General features: G+C 43.1%; 1 protein-coding gene across 2 annotated transcripts in view; it reads left to right on the forward strand.

Moving 5' to 3' along the window:
• The window catches only part of NELFA (negative elongation factor complex member A), a 167,887-nt gene that overhangs the window by 13,520 nt on the left and 137,135 nt on the right, over positions 1 to 17,232 (forward strand). For both annotated transcript variants that reach the window (XM_033950882.1, XM_033950873.1), the window contains exon 3: positions 9,216 to 9,387. In XM_033950882.1, coding sequence (XP_033806773.1) covers positions 9,216 to 9,387 — 172 coding nt within the window. The remainder of the gene's footprint in view (positions 1 to 9,215; positions 9,388 to 17,232) is intronic.

The raw sequence follows: 17,232 nt of genomic DNA on the forward strand, positions 1-17,232 counted from the left end.
AGCATCAGTCATGCTTGGGAAGCATAATGGTGTAGCTGCAAAGTTACGTCAATCAGTTCCTCATCTTCTAGAGCAACACTGTGTAGCTCACCGCGAAGATCTAGGCATAGACGATGCATGGAAAACGATCCCATTCATGAAAGAGATCGAAACTCTAATACGCACCGTGTATACGATTTTCAGTAGATCGAGCGTACGAAAAGCCAAACTGGAGGATATTGCTAATGCTGCAGACTCAGATGTCATTTCATTTAAAGCTATACATGATGTTAGGTGGCTGTCTCGGCACTTTGCTGTAAGTGCAGTGGTTAGAAATTATGACATCCTGTTAGAATATTGTCAAGAACAGGTGGAAGAAGACAATGATCCCGTGCACAAATACTGCCTGACTAAATTGAGTAATCTGGAATTTAAAGTTGCGCTATTTATTCTCTGCGATGTTCTTGAGGAGCTTGGATCACTGTGTAAGCTTCTTCAGAAGAGTTGTTTGGCACCTTTGCATGCATTCCAGTTCACTAAAGCCAAATTAAGGAAACTCAGATCTCAATATCTGGGAGAAAAACCACATTTCAATGAAAATGTTGAAACTCTCATTTCATCTTGTAATTCTGTAATTAAAACAGATCATATTCTTACATTTATTACACAAACTTGTGATCATATGGACAAAAGATTTCCTGACAATGAATTAGAGGACTGGCGTGTTTTCGACAAAGACTGTATCTCAAATCCGTCCAACTTAGAGGAATTTACATTTGGAAACGAACAATTTTCACGATTATCTAACCGTTATTTTCTGTTAATGAACAAAGATGATGAACATTGTTTCAAAAGGCAGCTTATTTCAGAATATTCGGAGTTCAAATATATTATTGCTGAAAAAGTAAAAGCAGGAGCTATACAAACGCTTCAGGAAATGTACAATTTTGCTCAGCAGCATAAACAGTTCAGTGGACTAAATGCTCTATTAGACGTGTGTGGCACCTTTCAGGCTTCAAGTGCCGATTGTGAGAGAGGATTTAGCTTGATGAATGCTATAAAGACAAAGACTCGTAATAAGTTAAGAGTAGAACATTTGGAATGCCTAATTAGAATCAAACTTTATTTAGCCACAGGAAATAATGTAAACATAGACAGTGTTTACAATTTTTGGAAATCAGAAAAAGGCAGAAGAGAACAATCTTAATAAAGAATTTTGGAGCCTAAAAGCCTATGGAGAACTTCCAGAACATGCTAAAATCAATGAAACGGACACATTTGGCCCCGGTGATGACGATGAAATCCAGTTTGATGATATTGGGGATGATGATGAAGATATTGATGATATCTAACTTGAGTGAAGAATTGATTCCATTCCAGTTTCACAACAATTATTCTACAACATATTGAGTGAACTCTTCTCACTGAAGGCAAACTTTGTGCCCAATAAAATGGTTTTCAATATTTTGTTTTAATGTATTTATACTTTTGTGTAGAAGCTGGAATTGATAGATTTTCTAGAAATTGAAAGCATCAAACGTATTGTCTTCTGGACTGTTTTTAATTTACAGTTTACACATATGGATGTAACAGACATAACTACATTTGTTGTAAAACATTTATTAAGATATCATTTCATCCCTACAATTTCTGTAGACTGTTTTAAAATAAATTTGAGTTTTTCTGGTAAAAAAAATAAAAATAAAAAATAAAGAATTTTGTACTTTCAAGAATTAATGCGTTGTTTTGTGTTCTTAAAAATATTATTTAACGTTATTTAATTTAGCGTGTAGGCCTAAAATTCCTTTGAATACCTCGTCCTCATGTATCAGCAACTTTGACAACATATTTATTTGGCTCATAACTTGCTGGCGCCCGATATTTTTAGCTCACAGTGAAAAAAGTTTGCTCACAACACCCGCCCGCTTAGAGGGAACACTGATCTCAGATGCACCCTTATTTGGCGACTGGCTCATCCGAGTGTCCTCAGCGCAGGAGAGTCTGCAAGTGATGGCAAGAGTTATTTCCTTTTTGTAGTCTTTGGGTCATCAACTTTGCCAAGAGCTCTCTCTCCCCGTCGCTGTCTCTGGGTGTTTAGTTTAATACATCCCAGGGCAAGGTGTTCTGCCCAACCGCAAATGTGTCAAACTTTAATCGCAGATTCACGGACTATTCCAGACCTCTTGTCCATGAGTGTTGGGACTATGTCCAGGTCTTGGGATCCATGGTGGCAACCTTGGAAGTGGTGGGCCTGCTTTCACATGAGGCCTTTGCAACAGTCCCTTCTGTCCCAGCGGTCTCTGTTGTTGTAGTCAGAGAAGCTTCCGCCCACACATGCACACTGCTTGCAGGCTCTGATGGCTTTGAAGAAGTTACTCAAAACGCATTGCAAAGGTAAAGGAGAGGGAGGAAGGGAGAGAGAGATACACGGTAGGAAGAAGGGAAGGGGCCGCTCAAGAGGTGCCGAAAGGTGGTGAGGTGGCGAGAGGGAAGGGTGGTGGAGGAAAGGAACAGACGCTGAAAGGAAATGGGGAACAGATAGTGGAGAAAGACGCTGAAGGGACTAACTAAACTAAATCTTAAGTTTGTATACCGCATCATCTCCACAATCGTAGAGCTTATAAGTTTGGTAAGAGATGCGATAGCCTGTGTGGGAATTTTCTCATATAGGTGGGGATGTGGGGAAGACAGAGTGGGGAAGGAGACGCTGAAGGGACGTGGGAGAAGATAGAGATGCCAGACCAATTTTTTTTTTTTTGGGGGGGGGGAGGGAGAGGCACAGTAACAGAGCAAATGGAAGGCGCAGAGAGAAGACAGACAGTGGATGGAAGGAATTGAATGAGAAGATGAGGGAAGCAGAAACCAGACAACAAAGGTAGAAAAAAAAATTTCTATTTATTTTTCTTTTTTTTGGTTTTAGGATAAAGTATTATATTAGTTGTGTTTATAAAAGTTTATAAACAAAGCCCTGCCAGCTGAACATCTCTTTCTCTAGTTTAGCAGCCAGAACTTTGATCTATAAGGAAGGAATAAGCTAAATATTGCAGTACTGAGGCTTGTATGGTTGCTGCGGGGACAGTGGTTGCGGGGACGGGGCGGGGACAGTGGTTGCGGGGACGGGGCAGGGACAGTAGTCGCAGGGACAGGGCGGTGATGGGGACAATTCCCCCTCCCCCCCCCCTGGTGTCATTCTCTATGTTGTAGGATATGAACAGTGGCTTTGTTAGACAAAACGAACATGCAGCAGCCTTTTCTGGTGGCTACAGATCCCCTTGCTCTTTCAGAGAATGCCATTAGCTTTTCTGGACTGGATTCTTGTCACCACAGATGCAAGTCTGACAGGATGGGGAACCCATTATCTGCAGAGCGCACGGCAGTTGGACCATCAAAGAGACTCGAATGCCTGAAACTGCGGGCAGTATGCAAGGCATTACTGGCCTTCCAGAACATGTTAGAGGTCAAAACAATTCAATTGTCTGACAATATTAACAGTGGCTTATATCAACAGACAGGGAGGTGCATGCAGTGTTCTTTCATGATGAAGGCGGAGCTACTCGAGCTGGGCAGAGTTTCATCTTCAAAGCATCTCGTCAGCTCACATAGCGGGAACTTTGAATGTTCAGGTGAATTTCCTGAGTAGAAATCTCTTGGATCTAGGGGAATGGCAGTTGTCAGCGACAGCCTTCAGGTTGATTATGTGGAAGCAGGTCATACCAATGATGGATCTCATGACCACAAGACAATGCCAAAGGCCTCAATTCTGCAGCAGGCACAAGGACTTAGCATCCCAGGGCTCAGCTGTGGCCTCGAATGCAGCTTCTTTACATCTTTCCTCTTTGGCCAATGAGCGGAAGAGTGTTTCAATGCGCGTTTCAACATGCGGACTGAGTGATAATGGTGGTGCTGGACTGGCCATGACAGCTATGGTATGTGGATCTCATTTACCTGTTGGCAAACAAACCATTCCAACTCCATGTTGTAGGATCTGCTTTCTCAGGATCCCCTTCCAATAAAGGATCCCTCCCGCTTTGGTCTTACGGCTTGGCTATTGAATGGACAAGGCTTGAAGAAAAGGCTACTCAGAGGAGGTCATAGCCACATTGCTACAAGTGAGATGGCCCACATCCACAGCTTTATATGCAGGTATAGCGAGCTTTTTTGAATCATGGTATGCAGTGTGCTCAAATGTCACTATCACCGTTTGTTGCATCACCTCGGATTCTTTTCTTTCTGCAAGACAAGATTTCTAAGGGCCTCACTTACGATTTTCTGTGAGTGAAAGTAGTAGTGATAGATTGTTATAGGAAGTGAATTGCTCATACTATTTTGGCCTCACAGCCTGATGTGGTGCAATTCTTGCGAGGCGTCCCTCTTCAGCCTTCTCTTTGAAAACCTTGTCCAAACTGGAGTCTTTAATCTGATCCTTCACTCACTACAGAAGGCAGCCTTTGTGTAAGACTACACTCAAGGATCTTGCTCTCGAGTCTGTATTTCTTGTCGCTTTATCTTCGGCTTGCAGAGATTTAAAACTGCAGGTGCTTCCAAGGCGGGGGGGGTCCCTTCAGACAGTTCTCTCCTTTCCGCCTAAGGTGGTCTTGACTTTTCACCTCAATCAATCCCTTTTCCTACCTTTCTTCCGAGAGGAAGATTATGGTCAACAATTCCAATCTCTGCAGCTCCTTGATGTCCGCAGGGTTATTCTGCAATATCTACAGACCACTAATGCCTTTTGGAGGTCAGATCATTTTTTTGTTCTGTTTTCAGGATGCAATAAGGGGGCGACTGCCTCCACGGCTACAGTGGCACGATGGATCCAGGAAGCTATTCTTTTGGCATATCTTCTTGTGGGTAGATGGCTTCATTTGGCATTTACAGCTCATTCCACCAAAGTGGTGGCAACTTCGTGGACAAAAATGTATTGCTTGTTACTGGAGAAAATTTGTAGTGCAGCAACTTGGTGGTTATTGCATACCTTTTCCAAACGCAAACAAGAGGTTGACCCTTGGTACTCCATAGAAATGAAAATCTAACAAAAACAAAATTGCTGTAGAGAAGATGATGATCAAGATGCAGGCTTTTGAACTGTACTTTTAATAAAGCCTGCATCTTGAACATCATTTTCTCCACAGCGTTTTTGTTTTTGATACCTTTTCCAAACAACATTGGTTAGATGTGGTTGCACGTTCTGCTGCGTCTTTTGGAGCTTCAGTTACGACTTCCCTCTCTATTTAAGGACTGCATTGCTACATTCCACTAGTCTCTGGATTCATCTGCTTAAGGCGCTAAGGAAGGAAAATTATGCTGATAATTTTCTTTCCTTTAGATACAGCAGATGAAAGAACTTTAAACAACTCTCAAATTTTATTTTTTGTTGGTTTTGCAATTTTATAATTTCATTTATAACCTGCTGCACTGGAATTTGCTCCATTAAGTGTGCCGGAGCTAAAAAAGTTGAGATGCATATAGACAGAACCCATTAGTCTTTGGATTCATCTGCTGCAGCAATTCTAAAGGAAAGAATTATCAGACAAGACATAATTTTTCCATTGTGAATGGAGCCTTTAAGTATAGCTTCTGCCCCCTTCATGAGCTTCCAAAGGTAACATTAGGTGTCCAAGTGAGCCCAGAGAAAATTCTGGGCGTACAACTGGATCAGGAATTGAAAGGGAAAAGCTTAAATTAGGGAACTGCACATCTTGCCTAATCTCTGTTTGTGTAACACTCCAAGGTCTGGGAACCAATATTGGAGACCCTTCCTTGGGGAACGTTAAAGAAGTCATAGGAGAGGAAGGAGTCAGGGAACCTCCAATATGGAGAGATGCTCCTAAAAGTGATTGAGGAGTAGAGGAAATGCCCAAATGACCTGTTTGGTCAGTCAACCTTTGCACTTGTCTATCCATAGGACTAACCAAATTTTTTTCCATTGAGGAGCAAGACCTTCTTTCACCTATATTTTCTCCATATTACATAAAGTCATAATGTACTCACAGCTTGGCAGGGTTAGCTTCCAATCTCTGGCCTCCATCTGGCTCCAGAGGAGCATGTCCTTTTTCATCACATCCCTTCAGGCAACATCCCTGTGGCTGCACAACACAGGGCTTGCAGCGCTTTTATGGTCTTTCTAAAGTTCCCTCAAATGATGTCACAGGAGCCCTCGTGCAGGCATCCAGCACATCTGGTCGAATTGCATCGCTCCAAGTCAGGTCAGCAGCCACCATCATCAGGATGTTTAGTAACGAGTCGCCTTTTCAACAAAGAAGGCTTCATTGAGTAATAGGTAGTGTTCACTACATATTACATGTAGATATATGGAAAGAATGCTCTGGTTTGATGGGAATCCATATGATAAATACATTTGATCATGTTTTCAGTGGTAGTGACATTTGTACGCTCACTGTCATTGCTTTTTTTCTGAAAGTGGCTCATCTGACCCTACAAGATGCACAGTACTCTGACTACTTTCTCTGGTATTGGAGCACTTCCATTTTTAACAGAAAACAATCTATTACGTAATACAGTGGTACCTTGGTTTATGAGCATAATCGTTTCAGAAGCATGCTCGTAAACCAAAATACTCTTATATCAAAGCGAGTTTCCCCATAGGAACTAAGGGAAACTTGCTTGATTCGTTCCCACACACCCCCATCCCCCAAGGCCAGCGGCGCTGCTCTATTCCCCCCCCCCCCCCGAGAACCGGCATTGCTCCCCCCGAAGGGCCTCCCCCGCACGCTCGGTTTCCGAGGCACCGATTTTGCGAATGTTTTGCTCGTCTTGCAAAACACTTCCAAACCAGTGCACTCATGAACCGAGGTACCACTGTACTTAACGTTTTAAAAGAAATAAAAAAGCAATTCTGATGTATCAAGTGTTTTGTGAAGAGTTACATCGATAAACTTTAGTTTGGAAAGTGCATCTGGGGTGGCTGCTGTTCTCTATGAATGCTTGACTCGTGTGCAGTTTCACATTGATAGGGAAGGAATGATACAAAAGCTATCTTTGCCTTATGCATGCCTTTCCTTTTTCCTTTGGCTGAAACTAGACAATAAATATATATATTTTTTTTAAACTTCTGCCTAGCAGTGATGATCCAGCTTCAGCGAGTGGCATATATGTTCCCATGTGTGTGCCCATTGATCATAGGAAGGCAGCATATTGAGGAGTAGCCCAGTATTTATTGGAGAGAATCTGAGGAACTGAACAGCTTGAGCAAAATAGGAAATCATCCCAGATCAGCATTTAAAGATATGCTGATTTGCGCACCAGCCAATGGGGAAAAGCTGAATGGGGTGGCATTTCTTTGGTCTGCTTTCACCTAGTCTATATTCTTTCAAGAGTGAGGTCCTGCAGATCACCAGTACAGAGGTATCCTTGCCTTGTAGTCCCTGGCTGTGCAACTAAAATCAGTCTGGCTGGGTAAATACTGGGATTCAATGTTAGTCAAAGTACTTTTACTATTAAAATATACATTTTGACTTTACTCAAAAGTACAGTGAAAAACACGTTAAAAATTTTACTTGAAAGTAAAAAAGTTATTGCCTAATACTTTTACCTCAAAGTATTATAACTATAATAAATACAACTATTAACATTTTTTACCCAGTGACTTTACTGTTCTACAATTCAAGCCACTTTGCTTTTAGTAAAAGTAAATTTTGGAATTGACGGTTAATAATAATAATAATAACTTTATTCTTCTATACCGCCATAATCTTACTGATGCGAGTGAGCTTGTGAATCATTAATACAGTACTGCTAAAAAGGTGTTCAGCTGCACTGGCAGAAAGTATAGTATTCAGTCTGATTTAAAAGTTCCTTCAAATCAGACCAAGCTGAAAACTACTGATGTCTTCTAATAGAGTCTGCAGGTGTGAAGAGAATCACTGTGAAACATTTGATTTCCTTGTAGCAAAGAATGCTGCTTCATCATCAATCTGCATTAAAAGTAGTGATAATTCCTTACTCACATCTTCATCTTTATCATAATCATGCTGGCCAATTACAGAGAAGACTTTCACAAAGCTGGAATCGTTGTCTGTTCTAATAATTTTTTTTAAATCTAATGGCAAGCTGAAATAATTTTTTTTAAATCTAATGGCAAGCTGAATTTCTTTAAGAACCGATGCAAGCAAATCAAATGTGTGTGAACCCTTCAGTTTTAAAGTCAGACAAGCAAATATATATTTTTTTAAATTCTTTATTCATTTTCACTTCAATTAACAAGTATACAATATATCTTATACTATACAAAATCACTTGTACATTCTTAACCATAAATCTTAAATACTTTAAATTACCCCCCCTATCCCATCCTCCCAACCCTCCCTATATCAATAAAATTTATTCATATATGTATTATATCCCTTCTTATTATAAAATTTCAAGTATTTAAAGGTGTCTAATCATTTGAATATCAACTCAGTAGACAGTCACTCCAATGTAAAATTTTCCATGGGATTACCAGCAGTCTTATGGTAAAAACATACAAGGTATGTCTTGTTCACCAAGAATTGCAATCATCTTCATATTTGCTTCAAGGTGACTTAACTCATCACTATTCGATTTGTCTGGAGACCTGCAACCAATTCAACAAATCCAGGCAATTCCTCTGCCTGGATAAGATCTGTTTGTGTGACAAAGTTTGCAATAGCAAAATCCTGTTTCAGGTTTTGTTTCATTTGGTTTACCAAGGAACCTTCATTTTACATCTTCTGTTTTTACTTTTAATTGCAAGCATCCGATGTAACTGAGTAAAAGTAGTAAAATATTGGTGAAATTATTACTTCAGTTAAAGAAACAAATGTTTCCTGTACTTCTTTACAAATAAGTGACAAAAACTTTTACTTAAATACAGTAACTAATTACATACTTAATCCCAGCAGTGCTGTTTAGTAATTATCATATAGGATCATTCTGATGTCTTTTCCCTTGTTGCACATCAGTATTTGACCCCCTTTGAGTGCTGCTGCTTTCTTGGGTTTCTGCATCAAAATTAGCAAACCACATCCTGTGATAGGCATATACAATGCCTCTGGACTGTGCCAGGCAGAGTAGAACACTTTTTTCTTTCAAAACTAGCTTAAAATGTGTGTTACTCTGGCATTTGCTCTCTGTGTGAAGCTGAAATCAGGAGAATTGAAAATCTACTTACAACAGCTGTTTATATTCTCAGCATTCTGTTTGCAGTCCTTGTAAGAATGTGTTGTGGTTTTCTTTTTGTTCTTTTCTCTATTGTATAGATGAAGGGTGCACTGACAGAAATCATCCAGCTTGCGACTTTGGATTCAGACCCCTGGGTTTTAATGGTGGCCGATATTTTGAAATCATTTCCAGATACAGGGTCTCTTAACCTTGACCTTGAAGAACAAAATCCAAATGTCCAAGATATTTTAGGAGAGCTAAGAGAAAAAGGTAATATATTTATTCGTTTTTCCCTTTTGATGACCTCTTTTAGTGAGGACAACACATGAACTTATTTAGAAAGGACACTGGTCACAAGCTCTATGGCCCCTGCTCCTTGAACGAAGCAAGAAGTGAGGGTATTATTTGACTCACTAAGTGCAGCCTATGAGAGACAGGATTTAGCCACACTTGGATGGGCATCACAGAAAAAGGGAGGAGATTGTGTTTGATTCTAAGTCTCTCATACCTCTAACCATCAATTTAAATTCTAGTTCAACAGGAACATCAGTCTTGAATCAGTAGGTTTATGCACCTTCATCCATTGGGTGTGTGTAGAGAGCTCATTTGCATTTTTCCACTCCGCCTCCCTTTTCCTTGGTCTGTCCTGTACTCGGGGGAAGATTCTCAAAACTTATTGTGGCCTTAACGATGTTTGCTAAACCTGTTCCAACCGGTTTAGCATGCATGTATTTTAGCGGCCAATTATCAAAATTGCTCACCGCAGTCTCTTCTGAGCTTTCTAGCTGTCTCCGACTCTGCCATACAAATGTAGTACAACAAAGTCATTAATATTAAAATAAGCACTCCGGGTGATTCTCTATCATCATTAGGTGATTCTCTAAACTCATTGTAGTACATTTGCAGGCAAATTTGTCCATCAGGGTCTGAGCTGTCGAAGCCTTACTTTCCTATTAGTGCCTGAGTGCAGATTGGCTCAGGCACTGAAAGGAAAGTAAGGTTTGACAGTTCAGATCCACCCCTAATGCAAATTACAAAAAAAAGACCCCAAATCGAAGATTGGCAGGAAGGATACCCACTCCCTCCGCCGCTGTCAAACAACCCCCTGTCACCTCCTGGCAGCAGGGGTGCACACTCATGTGTTCTTCCCCCCCCAGTCCCCCCAGCAGAGGGAAGGCTGCTGTCGTGCCCTCGATGACCACTGCCCCACTACCTTCAGGAAGGCTGGCCGGAGGGATGCCTACCGGTGAGTCTAACATCAATAGTGAGCAAACTAATGGAAACTCTAATCAAACGCCAATTGGATACGATCCTGACTGAGGAGAATCTACGGGATTCCCGTCAACATGGATTTACTAAAGGGAGATCTGCCAATCCAACCTGATCAGCTTCTTTGACTGGGTGACAAAGAAGCTGGATGTTGGGGAGTCCCTGGACATCGTATACCTGGACTTCAGCAAAGCATTCGATAGCGTACCACCCGCAGGTTGCTGAGCAAGATGAGTTCTATGGGATTGGGCGATACATTGACAAAATGGATTGGGAACTGTCTTGGAGGTAGGCTTCAGAGGGTGGTGGTGAACGGCATCCCCTCTGAAATGACAGAGGTGATAAGTCGGTCCTGGGCCCGATCCTTTTCAACATCTTTATAAGAGACTTAGCGGAAGGGCTGCGAGGTAAAATGACATTATTCGCCGATGACGCCAAACTGGGCAATGTAGTGGGCAAAAGCACAACGGCCATAGATTCAATGCTCGACAACATGATGCACGACCTACTACTACTGGAGCGCTGGTCTAGGTCCTGGCAACTCAACTTCAATGCCAAAAAATGCAAAGTCATGCACCTGGGCAGCCAAAATCCATGCAAGACTTACACCCTTAATGGTGAGATCTTAACAAGAACTGAAGCAGAACGAGACTTAGGGGTGATCGTCAGTGAGAACATGAAGACTGCCACTCAAGTGGAGCAAGCTTCATCCAAGGCAAGGCAAATCATAGGTTGCATACACAGAAGTTTCGTCAGCCGTAAGCATGAAGTCATTATGCCATTATATAGATCATTGGTGAGGCCCCACCTGGAGTACTGTGTACAGTTCTGGAGGCCGCATTACCGCAAGGATGTGCGGAGACTTGAGTCGGTCCAGAGAATGGCCACCAGGATGGTCTCGGGATTCAAGGATCTCCCGTACGAGGAACGGCTGGATAATTTAAAGCTATACTCACTCGAGGAACGCAGAGAGAGGGGTGACATGATCGAGACATTCAAGTATCTCACGGGCCGCATCGAGGTGGAAGAAGATATCTTCTTTTTCAAGGGTCCAGCGGCAACAAGGGGGCATCTGTGGAAAATCAGGGGCGAGAAACTGCATGGGGATACCAGGAAATTCTTTTTTACTGAAAGGGTGGTTGATCGCTGGAATAGTCTTCCACTTCAGGTTATTGAAGCCAGCAGCGTGCCTGATTTTAAGGCCAAATGGGACAGACACGTGGGATCTATTCACAGAGAAAGGTAGGGGAGGGTCTTTGGGGTGGGCAGACTAGATGGGCCGTGGCCCTTATCTGCCGTCTGTTTCTATGTTTCTACTCCCTCCGGCTGGCAGGCCCACTTCTTCAAATGGTGGGCCTTCCCCTTCCTGATTTATCCTGGAACATGCCTGGGAGGGACCTAAGGCTCTGACTGGCCCATGCACCCAAGGCCTCTCACATAGGAGGAGGAGAATTCAGTTTCTACTCTCCCAGGCAGGGTCCTCATTAGCAGGCAAGGTCGGGAAGGCCTCAAACAGTGTCAACTCCTGAAATTGTTGACAATGTCCATGATACGATTTTTGCAGATGGTGAATATCGGCTAAAACAATTACTGAAACATTGCAGATATCCAGGGAACGTGATGGGTGTATAATCCACAAGCAGCTGGGTATTCAGAAGCTGTCAGCCAAGTGGGTACCCAAATGTTTGAATGCAGATGAAAAATTACATTGAGTGGATACTTCTAAGTTGATTTGCAGGATTTTCAGCAAGCTGGTGCCAACCTTTTGGAATGACTGTTTGGAGTTAACTGTTGATGAAACATGGTAACATAAGAATTGCCGCTGCTGGGTCAGACCAGTGGTCCATCGTTCCCAGCAGTCCGCTCATGCTGCGGCCCTTGGGTCAAAGACCAGTTCTCTAAATGAGTCCAGCCTCATCTGTCTACGTTCCGGTTTAGCAGGAACCTGTCTAACTTTGTCTTGAATCCCTGGAGGGTGTTTTCCCCCACGACAGCCTCCGGGAGAGTGTTCCAGTTTTCTACCACTCTCTGGGTGAAGAAGAACTTCTTTACATTTGTACGGAATCTATCCCCTTTTAACTTTAGAGATTGCCCTCTCGTTCTCCCTACCTTGGAGAGGGTGAATAACCTGTCTTTATCTACTAAGTCTATTCCCACTCAGTCTCCTCTTTTCAAGGGAGAAGACACTCAGTTTCTCTAATTTCTTACTGTACAGCAATTCCTCCAGTCCCTTAACTATTTTAGTCACTCTTCATGTATGGTGACCAGTGCTGTATGCAGTACTCCAGGTGAGGTGCACCATGGCCCGGTACAGTGGCATGATAGAAACATAGAAAGATGACGGCAGAAAAGGGCTATAGCCCATCAAGTCTGCCTACTCTACTGTCCCACCCCATTAAGTCAGAGTGCTGCTCGACCCACATAGAGATCCCACGTGGATGTCCCATTTATTCTTAAAGTTGAGCACGCTGGTGGCCTTGATCACTTGCACCGGTAGTTTGTTCCAGTGATCCACCACCCTTTCTGTAAAGAAATACTTCCTGGTGTCACCACCAAATCTCCCTCCTCTGAGTTTGAGCGGGTGCCCCCTTGTGACTGAAGGTTCCTTAGGAAAGAATATGTCGTTTTCCACCTCGACACGACCTGTGACGTACTTAAATGTCTCAATCATGTCACCCCTCTCCCTGCACTCCTCTAGAGAGTAGAGCTGCAACTTGCCCAGTCTTTTCTCGTATGAGAGACCCTTGAGTCCGGAGACCATCCTAGTGGCCATTCGCTGGACTGACTCAGCTCGAAGTACATCTTTACGGTAATGTGGCCTCCAGAATTGCACACAGTACTCCAGATGAGGTCTCACCATGGTTCTGTACAGTGGCGTTATGACTTCAGGTTTACGGCTAACGAAGCTTCTATTGATACATCCCAACATCCGCCTTGCCTTGGATGAGGCCTTCTCTACTTGTTTGGCAGCCTTCATGTCTGCACTGATGATTACTCCCAAGTCCCGTTCTTCTGAGGTCGTAGCTAGTGTTTCTCCATTCAAGGTGTATGTTCTGCATGGATTTCTGCTGCCGAGATGCATCACCTTACACTTCTACCTTCTCTGATCTGTTTGTGATCCCCTTCGTAATCATTCCTAGCATTTTGTTTGCCTTTTCGCTGCCTCTGCACATTGCGTGGACTGCTTCATTGACTTGTCAACCAGTACTCCCAAGTCTCTTTCCTGGGGGGTCTCTCCAAGTACCGCCCCAGACATCCTGTATTCGTGTATAAAGTTTTTGTTACCGACATGCATCACCTTACACTTATCCACGTTGAACCTCATTTGCCATGTTGCTGCCCATTTCTCGAGCATGGTTATATCACGTTGTAGATCTTCGCAATCCCCCTGTGTCTTCACTACTCTGAATAACTTCATATCGTCTGCAAATTTAATCATCTCACTCATCATACCAATTTCCAGATCGTTTATAAGTATGTTGAAGAGCACTGGTCCAAGCACCGACCCCTGCGGCACCCCATAGCCGCGATTTTGGTGCCAAAGGCAAATAAATTCTCTAAAGGCTCCAAAAGGAGTTCTCAGGAGGTGGTTGCTGGCTCGGAGAAAGGTTTGTTCCCCCCCAAAAAAAAATAAAAATTAAAAATATTAATGTGCTTTTCCAGGCTTATCTAGCCAAGAAAAAGTTGCCATCTGTGCCTCCTTTGTCATCCTTGCTGGCTAGAGGGGTTCCCCCTTCCCAGGAAACAGGTCTTAAGTTCGGTTTTCCAGGGTTGATTCACCAACTGAGGACACAGATGACTAAGATGGCCTGATGGTGCCATTGCTTACGCAGGCTGGCACTACCACTGAGTGGCACTCTCAGATCTCCATGATCCAGATCTGGGTGAGGACCCCATGGTGCGGAGGTTCTTTAAGCCCTCAGCTTTGGTTGGTCTAATTTCTGAATCCCTCCAGGAGTTGAAATTGGATGTTGGGCAGTCGGCATTAGCAGAATGCTCTTGTATAAGCAGCATGAAACTGCAGTCTTTGTCCTTTCCTGACCATCCGGACATAGCAAAGATGCTTATGGATCACTGGGAGGCACTGGAGGGTTCTCTGTGAGTTGCTAGAGCGATGTCCAAGCTGTACCCAATGGCAGGTGCGTTTTGCGTCCCCGAAAGTGGCATAGGTCACCAAGCGCACTTCCATAGAGATGGAGGAATTGTGTTGAAGGACACTCGGGACTGTAGGATTTATTTTGTCCTCAAACAGCTCTTTGATTCTGTGTCCTCCGGACTGAAAGCGGTCATGGCCGCTCCCTTTGTGGCCAGAGCTTGTGATTCTAAGCTTCGCCATGATACAGACAATATAATGCTCCAAGATATCCCCTTTTTGATTTCGGGTGTGGATTATGTGGTGGATGCCTTATATGATCTTTTCCGAGTGGAGAGCAAGCTCTCAGCATACTCCATTCTGGCACATAGGATGTTGTAGATCTAGCAGTGGTCTGGTAACTCATTCTCTAAGGTTCATCTGACTAAATTACCTTTTTAGAGGGCAGTTACTGTTTGCTAAAGGTCTAGACGACCTCATGGCTAGTGTGCAAGACTGTAAATCCAAGTCCTTGCCTGATAGCAGGCCCTGTTCCTCTCGAAGCCTGGGGCGTTTTAGCTTTCATTCCTCCAGATGTTCCAGTTGGTACTATGAAGGCTCTTCAGGTCAGAGATCCTATCTGTCAGCCAAACAGCAGTTTGAATCCCAACTTCCATAGTCTATGGGGATCCGACCTGCATATACCCTTAAAAAGCAATTCTGAAGCCAGGCCGTCGCCTGGTCCTCCATAGATCAGGGGGCAGCTCTTGGTCTTCGTGTCAGAATGGTTGGCTATCGCCTCTGATCACTGGGTCCTGGATATTCTTCGGGAAGGCTACAAACTTGTTTTATTGGCCCTGTCAAAGCACTTTCTAGACTCCCTGGTGGGAGGCCAGACAGGGTGACTTGGGTAGAGGCTACAGTTCAGAGGTTGCTGAACATTGCGGCCATAAAACTCATCCTGGATCGTGACGTGGCCTCTGGCAGATATCCAGTATACTTCATCATGCCAAGGAGAGGCTCTGAAGACTGGAGACCAATCTTGGACCTCAAAGCGGTCAATTTTAGGATGGAAATGATGCGGTCTGTTATTGCCTCAATGGCTCCGGTGGAATTCTTAGCTTCCCTGGATTTGATGGAGGCATATCTTCATATCTCTATTTTACCAGACCACAGAAGATACCCGGGGTTCCATGTTCTGCAGTGGTACTTCCAGTTTGTGGCCTTGTCCTTAGGGTTGGCAACTGTACCCAGGACTTTCACCAAGATGATGATCATCCCGCCTGCCTGGATGACTGGCTCATCAGAGCCCAGTCAGAGTCCGAGGGATGTCGGACAGTTCGCCAGGTTGTTCAGCTGCTCCAGCACCTGGCCTGGGTGATCAATTTTCAAGAGTCATAATGAAGTGAATAAGAGAAAATCCTTTGAAGGAGATACAGAATTGGATATAGAACACATAATTGGATATAGCAAGTGAATGACTGAATGCATTGAATATTGTAAATAGATATTTACATAAGAATTTAAAACGATTCATTTGGTAAAGAAGAGGACTCTATTTGTGTATTTAGTGTCAAAACAATTTTTATTTATTTGCAATGTAAAAACGCCATACACAATAATAAAGCTGAAACCAGAACAATCCTCCCCAACCCCCCCCCCCCCTCCAACAACAATCCACAAAGAACAAAAGAAAAGAAGAAGGGCCCGCAGGACATCTATTTGTGTATTTATGGTAGAAAAATTTAAATTGAATGTTTAAGAAAAGTTGAATCATTCTCGGTTTTCATGTATGAATACAGGTGTATAGCTTCATTTGTTTAAAGATATAGCAATATATAATAGAAGCATATTGAAAATAAGTTTTTCCTGTTACATTTTTCAAAATGTCATTGCTATGTTCACATTGCACCAGGATACCCCATTTAACTGGGATAGCCACACAGTTTGAAGCTGTCATTTATACCCTGAATCTCTTACATTTTTACCTTTTGTCTGGTCTGCAGTAGGAGAAGCTCTATTTGTAAAACTGATTCTTGCCCCTGTATCAATCAAAGCTAATTTATCCTGACCCTTTATAGTGCTGTTAATGTTGGGGCGGCCACAAGTGTCTAGTCTCAAAGGTGCCATGTACCTTAAGCTGAATTCTGAGTCTGAATCCTTCTCATCCTGAGGCTCCTGAAGTGAGTTATTGGATAAGTGAAAGGAGTCAGGGCTTTAAGGCCTGAGTCATCTTGGTATTTGGACTTAAGGACAAAAGCAGTGCCTTTGCTGGGTCAGACCAGAGCTCCATCACACCCAGCAGTCCGCTCACGCGGCGGCCCATCAGGTTCAGGACCTGTATGTTAATCCCTTCTATTCTCTTTTCCTTCAGGAAATCATCTAATCCCTTCTTGAAACCCAATAGCGTACTCTGTCCTATCACATCCTCTGGAAGCGCATTCCAGGTGTCCACCACCTTTTGGGTGAAGAAGAACTTCCTAGCATTGGTTCTGAATCTGTCCCCCCTCAATTTTTCTGAATACCCTCTCGTTCTTGTAGTTTTCGAAAGTTTGAAGAATCTGTCCCTCTCCACCTCTCCATGCCCCTCATGATCTTGTAAATCTCTATCATGTCCCCTCTAAGTCTACGTTTTTCTAGGAAAAAGAGCCCTAGCTTCTCCAATCTTTCAGCGTATGAAAGGTTTTCCATACCTTTTATCAAGCATGTTGCCTTTTTCTGAACCCTCTCGAGCATCGCCATATCCTTCTTAAGGTACGGCGACCAATATTGGA

Source organism: Geotrypetes seraphini, chromosome 1 (assembly GCF_902459505.1).
Source record: "Geotrypetes seraphini chromosome 1, aGeoSer1.1, whole genome shotgun sequence".
NCBI classification, from domain to species: domain Eukaryota; kingdom Metazoa; phylum Chordata; class Amphibia; order Gymnophiona; family Dermophiidae; genus Geotrypetes; species Geotrypetes seraphini.